Source organism: Brachyistius frenatus, unplaced genomic scaffold (assembly GCF_029030835.1).
Source record: "Brachyistius frenatus isolate BFR_SWC_R1_liver_20210118 unplaced genomic scaffold, ASM2903083v1 Contig_2, whole genome shotgun sequence".
NCBI lineage: Eukaryota > Metazoa > Chordata > Actinopteri > Embiotocidae > Brachyistius > Brachyistius frenatus.
Window position 1 is genome coordinate 6,555,697 of NW_027210601.1, and position 14,615 is coordinate 6,570,311.

A 14,615-nucleotide genomic window follows, 5' to 3' on the forward strand; every position below is an offset into this window, starting at 1 on the left:
AGATTTGACATAAAAACTTTGATTAGGATACTTGAACTTTTATTTGAGAAATGTGACAAAGATATGACTTAATGGTGTGAAAACAAAGTCTCATCTCTCTGGGCAACAACCTACTTAAAGGGAACAATACATCTGAATAAACTCAACCATTCTTAGGCATTTCTGTACTGCAGTTTCGTGGTACTTATTGGCCATACATTTACACCTTTTGTGTGTGGTAAGATCAAAATTGGATGATGTATTGGACAGGTTCAAAAAATTACAATCAGCCAGTTTTATCAGGAAAATGCCTTCACAGAAGCTCAGGATGTTACATTTCTTTTATCTGATGTGCAGTTTCCTTTAGAACCAGTTGAAACATAAATCAACACCTTCTCATTGTATCTGTTTTAATGAAAAGCTGTGTAGAGGAGTTCAGTTCAACTTTGATTTGATGCAAATATACAACGCGAACAGACCTACAAAGCCCAAAACTTACTGCATCTATACACATCAAACCACTAAGGAGTTCTATATACACTTGCACGTTAGTTAGATACAAACACAATAATAAAAACAAAAACAAATTAAACAACCTTTAACAGGGCTGCCATACAACACCGTGTCTCCCCAAAAAATTAATAGCTGTACTGTGCGCATCATCAGCACATGCAAATGAGGAGAGGATCATGCAAAAGGTGAAAATCAAAACAATGTTACAGAATGAAAATATTCATAATAAATATATCATTCAACTTGTGTGTTTGCATGTAGGAGTGTTCTGGTTTCCAGTGCATGTTGATTTCTTTTGTGTGTTTCACTTTGTTGAGCAGGAGTGAAACCAGTATGTTGTGGGTTCACAATCAACTCATGTAATGAGGTCTTTGCAAATTTCCAAACAACAGACTCATGAGTTTCTTTTCCTGCATGCCTTCCACCAACTCCAAAAACAACTGTTATCTATATCACAGATTAGTTTTAAGTTCAATTTCCTTCTAGCCTAGTCTAATGTCCGTCTATTTCATATCAGCTTTAAAAGTATCAGCCTTTTATCAAACTGGCCAGCAATTCCAGGTTCCTAAATATTAGTTGTAATGAGAGAAAAATAAATACATCATAAAATGTTCACTTCACATTAATGACCAGACAAGAGGGAATTAGCGAGGGGAAAAAAAGAGAAAAGGAAAAGTAAGAGAAGATCTTCACTTTGGAATTACACACGCAATTTTAGAACAAAAAAATTACTTTCTTTTGAAGAGATATTCCATAAGAATATTGTATATAAATATTAATTTATGTTCATGTTCATCATATACATCCACCTTTGACCTTCATTCTTGTACCGTTAAAGGAGCGTAGTTACTGGACTGTGTATCAGAGCACACTTTTCCCCAAAAAGCAACACATCCATACGAATCGCTCCAGCATGCCTTTCAGAGGTAAGGGGATACTGGCATCATATACAGTAATACACTTAACTATTTACAGCTGTAACAAGTAAGCTAGAGATATTCCTCTGGTACTTCTAAGGAATCATACCACATCTTTAGTTGTGTTTCCAGGTTTGCCATGCAGAAGAACTTCACACCAGCAGGCTGTGAGGGATACATTTGGGAAAACAGACAGATTTCAGGATATTTCTAACACTAACTTCTCTTCAGGCAAAGCTGCTTTGCGTCAGTTTTAGGTGTTATCTTCCCCACTCTTTTTCGGTGTAATTCTCTGCAGCAAGGCGAGGTGGAGTGCCGAGGACCCACAGGATAACAATGTTTTATTCTGCATGTGCTGAGCCAAACTGGAAGTTGGGGGGAAGGTAATGTAGACGTAACCATCTCTGTTAGTAGAAGCAGAGGACAGTTAGAGCAAGTGCAGTGCCCAAAATTGAGGACAGCTCATTATCGTCTGTCATTAATGGCAAGATTTGTGTTAGAGCAAATAAAGAGTGCCCCTTTCAGCTGCATGTTATGACAGGTTGAATCTCTTCCACAGCACTACTACCTGTTTCAAAAACAGAACTGTGTGTGTGTGTGTGTGTGTGTGTGTGTGTGTGTGTGTGTGTGTGTGTGTGTGTGTGTGTGTGTGTGTGTGTGTGTGTGTGTGTGTGTGTGTGTGTGTGTGTGTGTGTGTGTGTGTGAGAGATACGAGTGTATTATTGGACAAAAGTAAAAAAAAAAAAAGAAAAGAAGAAGCTAAATAGTCAGAGAGAAAGGGCATTTAGCAACATTTCACAATAAAGGGAGGCATTCTCTGTCTAGCTGCTGTTCTCTTGAAGGCACAGCCTTATTCACGGGAGCGTCCCACGATAGCTAGGATGTAGAGGAAAATGTTGATGATGTCGGTGTAGAGATTGAGGGCAGCGAATATGTACTCCTCTGGACTCAGGGCCAGCTTTTTGTTGCCCAGGAGAAGCTGAGTGTCAACAGCCAAGAACTGCACAGAGTAAAGGTGGCATTAGTCATTTCAAAAGATTTACACACTTGGGATCAAAAATTTATATTATCTGCTATTGTTTCAAAAACCATAGTAACATGCACCAAATATATCTATATACTGTCATAAACTAAGGAAAGAACACACTTAATATATATGCTGCACATGTTCATATATAGTACATGGGATATCAATACACAGACTTATTTAATCTACTATAATAATGTTGTCATACATAGTTCCTCTCAAGAGTCCCATGTCATGACGCTTAGGCCACATTCAAACAGAACAAAGTTTGTGCAGCAGTCTCCTTTTTCTGAGCATGAACTTTTTTCCATCCTGCAGATTCAATTAATATTGAGCAGAATGAAGTTCACTGGAGGGTGGAACACCATCTTTATGCTACTGTTAATGGTGATGGTGAAATTACATGGGATAATAGCAAACTGGACAATGAGCTTACAAGTAAGACGTTTGATGAAATCGCCTGACCTTGCTCAAGTAATGACATCGAACTGATCATTGTACAAGAGCCAAATTTGAAGGTTCCAACATGCAATGGGCAAAAGCTGAAGATATGCAGGACTTGCTGAAAATATTAATGTGAAAAGGGTTGAACTTTACGAGTGTGGAACTTACGCAAGTGAAGAGCAGGGCCCCCAGTGAGGCGTAGACGATGTGCAGGATCTTGTGGCGGATAAAGATGCAGAGGAAGGAGAAGAGCAACAGCACGATCAGGCACACAAACAGTACGCCCCGACAGGAAGTGAAGTCGTACTTGCTCTGTGAAGAACAACAGAATAAAAAACAGAGTCAGAAAAATCAAGAAGTGCAAGGTGTTGGGTTATACGAGCAGTGGTAAGACACTGTCCATGTTTCATCAAACACTACAAGCTCATGCTTTAAATATTCCATGTTTTCAACCAATTTAAGAAGCAGCTTTGATTCTTAGAAGATAGTGTAGTGTGAGAGTGCACTTATCAGTGGAAATACTTACTTTGGCTTAAACTTCAAATACAAAGAACATGAGGAATGACCTGTGTGTGTGTGTGTGTGTGTGTGTGTGTGTGTGTGTGTGTGTGTGTGTGTGTGTGTGTGTGTGTGTGTGTGTGTGTGTGTGTGTGTGTGTGTGTGTGTGTGTGTGTGTGTGTGTGTGTGTGTGTGTGTAGGCAGGCATTTGAATAAGTTTACTGAAGCAGCTGTTTGTGTGTGCCGACCTGTAGTGAGAAGAGGACGACAGTGAAGCAGACCACTGCAGTGATGCCCACAGCCATGATGACAGTCTCTGTGTTGTAGAAGCTGGCGATCATGCCCACCATGTAGGAGAGGCTCAACGTCAGGATGGACTGCAAGACAGAAAACAGACAAATTAACATCACCTATGACACTCTTTAAGAGTTTGAAATTCGACTGAAAAAGTCACAGCACCCCTTTTAGGACCAGAGCACAATCGATTAGAAGCATTTTGTACCTCATGCTGTCTGCCTAAAAGTGATTCCGACTTCTACAATGGGTATTCCACAATTTTTCAATGCTTAATATTCGGAGAAGATCTTACCAAAGCAACCAAATTCCAGGGGTGCTTGCGGCGGAAGTCTCCACAGCAGCTCAGGACGATCAGAGACACAAAGAAGACTGCGTAGGACACGTAGTATGTCCACGGATTACGACGCACAAAGTACTTGGCATCGTCGACAAAAGTGAAGACGGCAACGAAGGAGAAAGTGACCAGCAACTGCACTGTGAGAACCATGAAGACCTGACAGGAATGAGGAGGATATAACACATTTTTAGAGCTCAAGATGGCTGTATTTTTTTTAAATTATTATTGTGAGTTATATTACATGCTATATTTCTTTGTTATTTATATGTTTGAACTACTTCATCTGTTAGACACAGAAGATACCTACTTTTCTGATGAATGCTTGCCGGATGGTTTTGTCCTCAAAGCCAGAGTTGGTGAATTCCTCATTGTCGTAGTAAGATGGAGGCCCGTCGCCATGGTAACCAGGGCTGCCTGCAGGTGCTCCTGAATGAACAATTACCGAAAAACAATTAGGGCTTTAAAAAAGAAAGAAAGTAATAAGTGGAAAATTAATTATTAAGTTGTTTTCACAAAATCACTGAAATCGAGCAGAAGCATAGCCGGATTATATGATATGATGATATGCTCACCATTTATCACCTCTATGAAACATTCAGGTATGTATTAACAAAAAAAAGAGTAACCTAAAAAGCCAAGAGTCTGATCATAAGTGCCACAGATCTTTAGTTTAGCCACTCACCAATGGGGTCTCCAGGAAAGCCTGGCTGTCCGGGCCCTTGCTGATACGGCCCCTGAGTGTAGGGTCCCTGTGGATAGGGCATCTGAGGGTAAGGCATCTGAGGGTAGGGACCAGGGGCGAAACCTGGGCCCGCCTGGGGAAAGCCGGGCTGCCCGTATCCGGCTGCTGGTGGGTACGGTCCCCCTGGGGCTTGGCTGTAGTTGGGAGGTGGCATGCCGAAACCTGGCTGAGGGGGCCCGTAGACGTTGTTATGAAGTGGGTTGGACTCACCCATAATTGGGAATCCACTCTTGTCCTGGGACATGGTGTTGAAGAATGGTCACTCTGCTGCAACAATCTATGAAAAGGAGAGAAGTAGAGATTGTATGGTAACTACTCTCCTTAAAAACAACGCAAACACATTAAAAAGAATGGAGACTGAAATTGAAATCTGATGTTTGCACTCTGAATATTTGTGCAGTTCCACAGTCATTCTTACAACTCAACTGTCCCCGAAGGAAGCAGAGAGAGAAAAAAAAAATGACGGTACAACATCTAAGCCAAACTGGCAAAGATACAGACACTGCATCTGCCTGATTAAAAAAGGTGACAGGCAATCAAACAATGCAGCATGAAAAAAGGACAGCTAGACAGAGCGGAGCTACAAGACGCTGCCTTTCTGTTTCACAAGCCAATGTGTAGCTGTGTGATCATTTTACACAGTTTTACCTTCTTTTTTTTTAGATTCTAATTCTGCTAAATTACGTCTTTTATTCCCTTTGTGTCTTCATGGTTGTCAAAGAAGCTGAAAAAAGGGACATTTAATCACAAACATGAATGATTAGGTTTTTCCTGTAAAATAAAAGTATAAATCTACGACTGAATATTGCCTCTGTATACACAGAAACATCTAGTGCATATCCGTCTATCTTGGAAGAGGGATCCCTGATCAGTTGCTCATCCTGAGGCTTCTTTCATTTTCCACCCACTTCAATTTATAAATCACGCTTATAGAGATGCTTCTAAGATATTACTGTTGTGAAGAAGACAGTTTGAGGCAAGACAAATCTCTTTCACTGTGGTCTAGTCAGATTAAAAACCAGGGGCCAGAATGGCAAAGCAAGTTCAAATTAGTCTGTCTCTCTTTGGATTGACTGAGCCTAACCTTCATGATCCTGAATAACCAGCACGGACAAACTCAAGGTTTTCCAATCCAGCTGTGAGCCTAGTCATAGTGAAAAAGAGCCAGAGTTCTTAATTACAAGCACAGTCATGAGAACCAGAGAGTCATAAAATGGTGATAACTGCAGGATAAGTGGCTTGTTTCAGCAGCAAAATCTCATTTCAGCGAGACTCCAAATGACTGGTGGTTAAATGATGCTGAAAGGTAGACAATTTAATTACACAACCAGAACAGAACCTGCAGGATCTGTGGAAAATAATGAGGTAAGGCTCAGTCTGTAAACAGGTGTGATAATTACGACATGTTTTTTTAAATGTGTTCTGTATTAAGGTTGTTTCTGCTGCCGAAACACAGCAGAGATGAGCGAGAAGATAAAGTATCCGTTATCAATGAGTTTACACTCATTGTGTGGGAAAGCAGTGGGCTGCAGCAAGTGATCTAATGTTGGAAAATAGGCTGCAGGCTACAGAGTCTATAAACACCGGGTAAGGCACTTGCATCACACTCCTCTGTGAAGAACGATTAGGGGAGGGGCATCTGATTAGTGTAGCTGAAAACAGGAAGTCCTAACCAAGATTTAGGATGTGGAATAAACAACCGCAGATCAGAAGAAGAAAGAAACTGCAGCTTCTAGAAATCAACGACTGCACAGAAACTACTTTACCTGCAGAGTATGAAATTATGTATCCATTTTGACATATAATAAACCAACTTCCCCGGCACTAACTTTATCTGGATGACCCCACTATCTGATGTTTCAGGTTGACTATATTTTTTTCAATCTTGAACTGTTACCAGCATATTTCACTGAACTTTGTTCCGTCCACTGGTGGCGTGTCGGATGTGGAGCGTTTTGTCTCCCTGTTTTATTGTCTTTCCTCATTTGGTCATGTTTCCCTGATTTCTGTGCCTCTATCGTGGGTAAACGTTGTTAAACGGTTTCTTTTTCGTCCGTTTTGTGGTTATTGTTGTCATTTCCTACTTTGTGCTGGATGCATTTATTGTCCCAATTGATTATCACTTAGGGCTACACCTACTGATTTTTTTTCATTATGAACTGAACTTAAATAAAAAAATTAGAATATTTATATTTATTAAATATAAATATATATTTAAATATAAATATATATTAAATATATTAATATATATTAAATATATTTATTTAAATAAATAAAAACTTAAAATAACATTATTGATAATTTCTTCTATAAAATGTCAGAAAACATTTTACTAACCCATCATATTTTTCCAAAATATATTTAGAATTGCACAAAAATAGCTGCAAATGTAAAGGCCTTTTTGCTTAAAAAGTGATGTAACTAGATGATTATTAGAGTCTTTTCTACTGCAGCAGGAACTATGGATTGTTGTGAATGAATGTGATCTCAATAGAAACATTACATAAGAATCACTGGCTACATTCATACCTACATGAAACTGTCAGTCCCACTCATTCGCCGTATGGACGTAGCCAGTAGATAATGTGCAGTGAAGGAGGGATGGATGGCGAAAAGAAATTAGAGGACGGCAAACACAATCCACACCAGTGCTGACAAGGTTACCATGGACGCAAGTGGTGTCTTGGTAACCAAATGTATTATTAATCTGCTTTGCTTCGGGAAGAGACCTGACATATTGGCCAGTGCTGCAGTGACCCTCCCCCCGCCAGGCCGCTGCACCACCCGGGTCAACAGGTTTGTGTGCCACTTGCGTTGTAATCTATAATGATCACACAAGGCAGCTACATGCACAGAGCTGCACACTAGAAAACAGATTTCTGCTCGCAAGAGGAGCGAAATTTACAAGGTTGATTTGTGCTTCCAAGTGAGCTGTGCAGGTTTCATATAAAGGCCTACAATCCCCAGAGGAAAACTTCTGCTGAGCAGGACGGGAGCCAAAAGCCATTGAGCCAATTGCTGACTTCAATAGAAGACCTGGAGTGGGGAGCTGGCTGGCTTTACAGTGGTGCATAGGCCTGTGCTGTTTAAATCAAACCTACCACATGTACACAGCTGTTTCTGTCACACATCACCAACTTTAAAAAACATACAGAAGCACAAAAATATCCATTCAGCAGCAGATCAGACCACTAAAAATCCTGTTTACCGTTTCATCCTTCTCCTTCACTCTTTCCAGGCCATACTGAATTAACAGCAAGCGTTATGCAACACTGCTCTATTTCATCCTGGCAAACACATCCGGACTACAGTGTGTCCTCATGATCTCTGTCTGTCTGCCCATCATCAGGACAGCGCAGTGAGACACTGCAGACAAACCTGCTGGCGGTGCTTCATACTGACATTCTGCATTAAGATCATAACAGATTACAATCATTATCTGTGGAGCCAAATCCCTCCGCACAACAATGGTTGTGTAAGGGGGACAGAATAAACATCGAGTACCACAGTTTTACTGGATTTCTTGGAGAATCCATCTAGCTGTCAATTAACTCTTTGCACTGGAGTCGATATCAGTTTAAATAAAATATTATTCTCTTTGTGTACGGACAGACAAAAAACAGCGACAACAACTCTGTAAAACAACTATGGTTTTGCTTGCTTATATCACAGGACATCCGTCAACTGAACGGACCCCGAGATGTAACCAGATAACCAAAGAGTCTGGAACTAATCATGTGATGCACAGTCGAACCATGTGATCCCCTCCCTGTCCAATGTCCACGGATGGCATGTAAGTTGGCAACTCGGGACTTGGAAGTAATTTCCCATCCATGAAAGCACTCAACGATGACGACGAAATCATATAGTACCCAATGTAAGATGCAAAAAAACAATATCTTTAGTGTCAACTCCCCAACAATAATTTTAATTATTGATAAGCCCTATCGAGCTCATTACTTGTCCCTCTATTCAGTTAATTATAATATTGTATGACTCTGTTTTAAGGACATGACTATGTTAAAAGTCCTGAAATGACTTGTGTTGTGATTTTCCGCTGCATAAATAAAACTGAATTAAAAACAGAATTTGATTGGTCGATCTACAAAATGTCAGAAAAAAGGCCAATGATGGTAATTTCCGACCAAGAAGACCAAGTTTATACAATTAAATTACATATCCAAATTTCAAAGATAGTCACTTTATTAACAAAAAAAAAACCACAGAAAAGCAGCAAAATTTCTAAATTGAGAAGTTACAACTGGGAAATAACTGGACATTTTAAAAACTTATTAGAATAGTTTCAGTCGATCAATTGTTTCACCTCTACTATGTGTATCAGTTATACATTACATTACAGTGATTTCTTCACACATGTAAAACAAAAACTTCAGTAACTTATTTTGTTAATTCATAACAGCTTGCTATGAATGATTTGTTTTGACAACAGATCATAACTTGATAAAATTATATCAACAAAGTACAATGTTTTTGCATAAATCCAAAACACAAGACCAGAATTATCCCCATGATCCTGAAAATCATGTTTAACAGAAGTGACTTCACATCGTCTGTGTTTTTCAGTGCTGAATTCCTTCGCACTGCTCTGCCTGCAGCCTTTTTATCTCTGTATAATGGATTACCTTGTATAATCCAAAGTAACACACCACTCAGTCCAGAGGATGGGACACTAATGTCACAAATGTGCATGAAGTCACAACAGCTACATCGGAGCAGTTGTAGACAGATTAACTTTCCCATGTGTCCTGAGTCATTCATCCATGTGGCTGTTGTCTCTATGAAAGCACATGATGTCACAAAATTAAAGCCGTAAAAAAATAAATCAAACAATGGCATAAAACAAGGAAAACTAACAGTGTTTAAAAGGAAAACAAAAAGGTGAATGCACTTCAGTTAAGGACATTGAAACTCTGTGCCCTCTCTCTCAACCACTTTCCTCAAGTGCAAAGGTTCAATTCACCAACCACAATAGTTTCACTTCCGTGTTTGAGAAGACGGGGAAATCTGGACAGCCTGTATAAGTCTGTAATACAGTTTTTGTAGGAGTTAGTTTGAGGCCCGGATCGTACAGCTTTACAAGCATTACGTGGGAGATTTCAAATCCTCTTAGGAGAGACGCCCCGACGCTGTGGATAAAGACAGTGCCACCATCTCCGGCAGCTGCTGATAGCGATCGCTGGGGGAATTAGGTTAAAGGGAGGGATTCAGTGGGCAATAGCCAGAGAGCCAAGTTAACACAATTCGGCTAGAACAATACCTAGACAAACCCATGCACAACATGCTATGTGCATGCCTGAGCAACACCAGGAAGCACAGTGACAAAACAGGCTCCGCCACACAAAGCGCCAATATGGAGGTCATCACGGTACAATGTATGTCGCCACAAAAAGCTTAAATGAGAAGTTGTGATCTTTGGTGGAAGATGTTGAAGACAGCAAAACTAATATAAAAATCTCACAAATGTTAGAGATTAAGTGTACAAGTCTTGAACAATACTTTCTAAAATCTCCAAAACAAATGAGATATATGATAAAAAAAAAATAAAAAAAAATTAATAAATAAAAAAAAAGCCATTTCACAGTCACGAGAGACTAACTGTGGTAACACTGTTGAGAAAAGAAGCTTTAGGCAGTTGTTTTTCACACATAAACACACACACAGATGCGCGCGCACGCACGCACGCACGCACACACACACACACACACACACACACACACACACACACACACACACACACACACACACACACACACACACACACACACACACACACACACACACACACAACCCACGCACGCTGCACCAACCAGCTGAAATTAATCCAAACTCCTAGAACCATTCAATGCACGTGACAACATTCCTATTACAAAACAGTCAATTGGACCACCTGGCAGATAAAAGCCTTCACCGTGTTGCTCTCAGCCTGTCGGCCAGCCCATGCAGCAGTCTGGCAAGAATCTGTCATCGTGACGCGCCGAGTCAGCAGCAGCTCTGCCTGTGTCAAACCTGCAGACAGCTCACCTTGTGGCAGATGGCTGCACTTTAGGTCAGTATGGCAACAGAACGCTTCCACCGTGAAATACAAATCTGCTCAGTTTCTTGTTGGGCAAATATTGTTTTTTACAATGAGAAAAACCTTTTATTATAATAATTTCATGTTACATCTACCATTTTCTTGTCTTTCCCTGACTTGATTGATGTTTTTTCCTCATTTTAAAATGACAGTTGATGGTTTTTATGAGGAGATAACATATTGTTGTTTAAACAAAATTATGGAAATCAATTTCATGACGACCTTAAAGTATCCTGTAAAAATGTTTTTCCCTGTTACCAGCAATACACTGCCAAAGTATCATCAGAGCAATAACAAAGATATTTCTCACCAGTTTAACATTAAAATCAAAGTGTACAAGGGCCAATTTTAGAAGGTGGTGTTAGCAACATCGGTAAGGTTTACTGGTCCTGCATTCAAGTCTTATAAAACAAAACTGAAGCATAAGCAACACAAATGTTACTTATTACTGAATAGGCACATAAATGCCATTTGCAGGATGAGGATTTGTATTCATTTTTTCAAATAGAAATGTAATAATCCCGGACTTGGTTCAAACAAGGCAACTTAAAACCATATTGGAAGGTGAGCAACCTATATCCTCTGTGTATGGCATCACATCACAGTATAATAACAGGCCATGCATGATGCTATCATCACTCTCCTTTAGCTTCACTCAACATGAGGCAGCCAGACTGTGAATGAACTTCAACTGCATTAACACTGCCAACTAACAGCTAAAAATACTCTTTTGAATTTGGTTTATAAGGACAATATCTCGACTGTAAAGAGCAAAAGATGTTTTGGTTAATAGACACTGTAAATTTGAAGGTGTGTGGATCTATTATGGAGAAGTCCTCATTCTCAGATATCAGCACCTTTAGAAACAGAAACTGGACACAGGTATTAAGTGGTGTTAATATTGTGTTGAAATAAACTGTTGGGTAACAGTTTTCTGATCTTCTAAAAATGGTTCAAACTGAATTGGGCTGAGTCAGTTACAGATGCAATGATTAGTCGATTAATCAGGTAGTTGAATAACAGAAAACGGATTGCCTGCATGTTGACCTTTTAACGAAAAAAAAAAACGGGTACATTTTTCTAATCCTAGCTTCCTAAATGTGCATTATTTTCTGGTTCCTTTAGTCCTCCATGATAACAAACTGAACATGTTTTAGGTGTGGACTGTTTGGTTGGGACAAAACAAAACATTTTAGGCTGCGCTTAGGACTTCCGGAAACACAGGTCAACATTTTTCATCATATTATGGCATTTTAAAAACTAAACACTTAATCAGGAAAATAACCGACAGATTAATCAATAATGACAAATATTCCATAGTTGCTGCCGTAGAGTCAATCGTAATTAACTATCACAGAAAGACCACACCCTGTCAATTCATTTCATGTTGTCAATCCCCTTAGCATCTCTGCCTGTATTGAGCATTTAGGGCAAATTAATGTGGAGTTTGAGTAATTTATGGCAGCAATAATTAATCTGATGGACTATAAAAGTCAGAACATGGTAAAAAATTTTTTGTCTGTAACAGTCTCCAATTGGAGATGGTAGTGGTTTTAAATTTATTGTTTTCTTGTTATGTTTTTATTTTTTTTCCTACCAACAGTCAAAAACTCAAAGATATCCTATTTAATCAACAATCAAACAAGACACTCAAATCCACACAGTTGAGCTGGGACAGTAACAGCCAGCATGCATTATTAACCCTTTGAGCCCTAGAGGCCCCCAATTGGGGGCCAGGGAGAAGACTTAGCAAAACTATTATTAAAATATGGACATATATAGTGATATTTACACATCTGAACAAATCTCACAAGTGTTCCCTTTATAATTAAAAATATATTTTTTAAAAAAAATATGTTTTTACTGTGGTTGCAAAGATACACTCTTTTTATTATGGGTATGCAATTTTTGAGCAGAGGCCTAAAAAAAAATAGGTGTTTTTAAAAGGTAAAAAAAAAAATTAAAAAAAAAAAAAAAATTAATTAATGAACGGATTATAACTAATAAATCAAAAGAATAATTGTTTCAGCTCCAATATATCATTACATAAAATAATGATATAATAACAAGGGTTTGGATGCATGTCACCCACTCCTCGTTCAAACAAAGTAAAATCAACAGAAGGGCTACCTAATGTATTTTCATCATTTTAAAATAATCAATACTAAAGAAGCTGCCATAAACTTTACGGTAGCTGATGGTGCGAGGTCACGTATTAATAATCTAGAGCCGAGAGGCAACACAGATATTAATTCAATGTCACACAATAACTAAAACCGAAACCAAAACCGAAACGCGAGTCCAGTATAAACAGTTGTTTCACGGAGGACCTGCAGAAGGCGCCTCTCCGCGTAGGCCTCACCATCGCAGATAAATGCGACACCGCGATCACGGTCTATCAAATTCACTAATGTTACCCCCCCCTCCAGCTGTCGAGACCACCATAACAGTGCAATATGGAGGAGAGCAACCGGGCGTGAGTAGGACCGCAGATACCCGATAATGATGAATCCATTGTGGGGAAGTTATAATTTAGGACGGGGGACCACACGTCGCGCCCCCCCCCTCCTCCCTCCTCCCCCCCCACGTTAACACAACGCTGCTGTCAGCTCCTTTTAAAATCCCAAATGTCGTCCTCGGTAGATTTCAGTCTCGGCACACTCACAGCTTTTGCGGATTTAACATGTATTGTCTGAATTTATTGCTGTCCATCTTGCAGTCGTTAAGTGACCGTTGGCGATTTGCTGCTTAAAAAAAAAAAAAAAAAAAAACGGGGCTCGTTATAATCGCACTATCATCATATTAAATTAAAACCTTAATCTATCCATAAAACATTCACACGACTAACACCTTGTCGGCAAACATTTACCTTGAATGCGTTTTATTCCAGGGTAACTGGCGACATGAAATCTCCCCGCGGCTCCTCCTGCCTCTCTGGACTCCGACTGAACAACTGGGTCGAGGCCCCGCTGACGACGCAACACCGCGTGATCACGTGACGTGTGGGAATCTCCGGTCATTATACAAAATAAGATGACACAATTTGCCACGATGACGAAGTGTTTCCCGTAACGTCTTCGGGGTCGGGAGATAACAACAAGTGGATGGAAAAATCTACTCTGTTAAAATTTGCTCTACGGGCAAAATGCTGCGGTCGAAAGATCCAGAGAGACCCGTAGAGTACTGCAGGATACACATTCACGGGTCATGTGGTTTTATCATCAGCGGTGTAAAGTGCATTTACGTCATTAACCAACGATACCCAGTTGCTTTTATTCAGATCTTTTACTTACGTACGAGTATCAATGGAGCAATGTAGAAATAGCATTACCGCATTGCGAGTCCTGATTTTGTAAAAGTATACAGAATTACCTGCAAAATATACATAATTAAAATATAAGTACTGGTTTGATCCCTCTGATTGATATATTATTATACAAGGTAGTATACAATAATTTTCATTGATGTGCGTTATTATTATTATTTTTTTACTTCTTCATTAACTTAGGGTCCTTTGTCATGTTTAAAATACCTATGAGCTGTAATCAGTTGCACCTGATTCCCCCCCTAGACTTGGTTTAATTTAAACAAAAACAACTGCTTGAATCCCAAAGTGGTAAAATAGTCCATGTGACAAAAACTCAGACCTTTGGCCTGTCTCCAGTGCAAAGACATACAAAAACAGGAATATTAGAGACTATTTCCTTCACGATGCTTTGGCTGGGAAACATAAAATTAAATGTATTAATCCAATTTAACCAAGTGCA

General features: G+C 39.4%; 1 protein-coding gene across 1 annotated transcript; it reads right to left on the bottom strand.

Annotated features, from left to right (window-relative positions):
• Nucleotides 1–17: 17 nt before the first annotated feature.
• Nucleotides 18–13,867, bottom strand: grinaa (glutamate receptor, ionotropic, N-methyl D-aspartate-associated protein 1a (glutamate binding)). The gene is made up of 7 exons (XM_069697065.1): nt 13,718–13,867; nt 4,695–5,031; nt 4,320–4,438; nt 3,968–4,168; nt 3,627–3,755; nt 3,049–3,192; nt 18–2,409 (listed from the first exon to the last, which is right to left on the bottom strand). Exons 2-7 carry the CDS (start codon nt 4,996–4,998, stop codon nt 2,260–2,262), a joined length of 1,047 nt encoding a protein of 348 aa, XP_069553166.1. The 5' UTR covers nt 4,999–5,031; nt 13,718–13,867; the 3' UTR covers nt 18–2,259.
• Between the last annotated feature and the right edge of the window lie 748 nt (nt 13,868–14,615).

What these genes read in the sequence shown, in the direction of transcription:
- grinaa (XM_069697065.1), bottom strand. Translation starts at nt 4,998, where the DNA reads ATGTCCCAGGACAAGAGTGGATTCCCAATTATGGGTGAGTCCAACCCA. An exon ending in GGCAAGCATTCATCAGAAAA is followed by an intron (nt 4,169 to 4,319) that starts GTAGGTATCTTC and finishes CATTCCTGTCAG; the next exon opens with GTCTTCATGGTTCTCACAGT. An exon ending in GGGCCCTGCTCTTCACTTGC is followed by an intron (nt 2,410 to 3,048) that starts GTAAGTTCCACA and finishes TACTCTGTGCAG; the next exon opens with TTCTTGGCTGTTGACACTCA.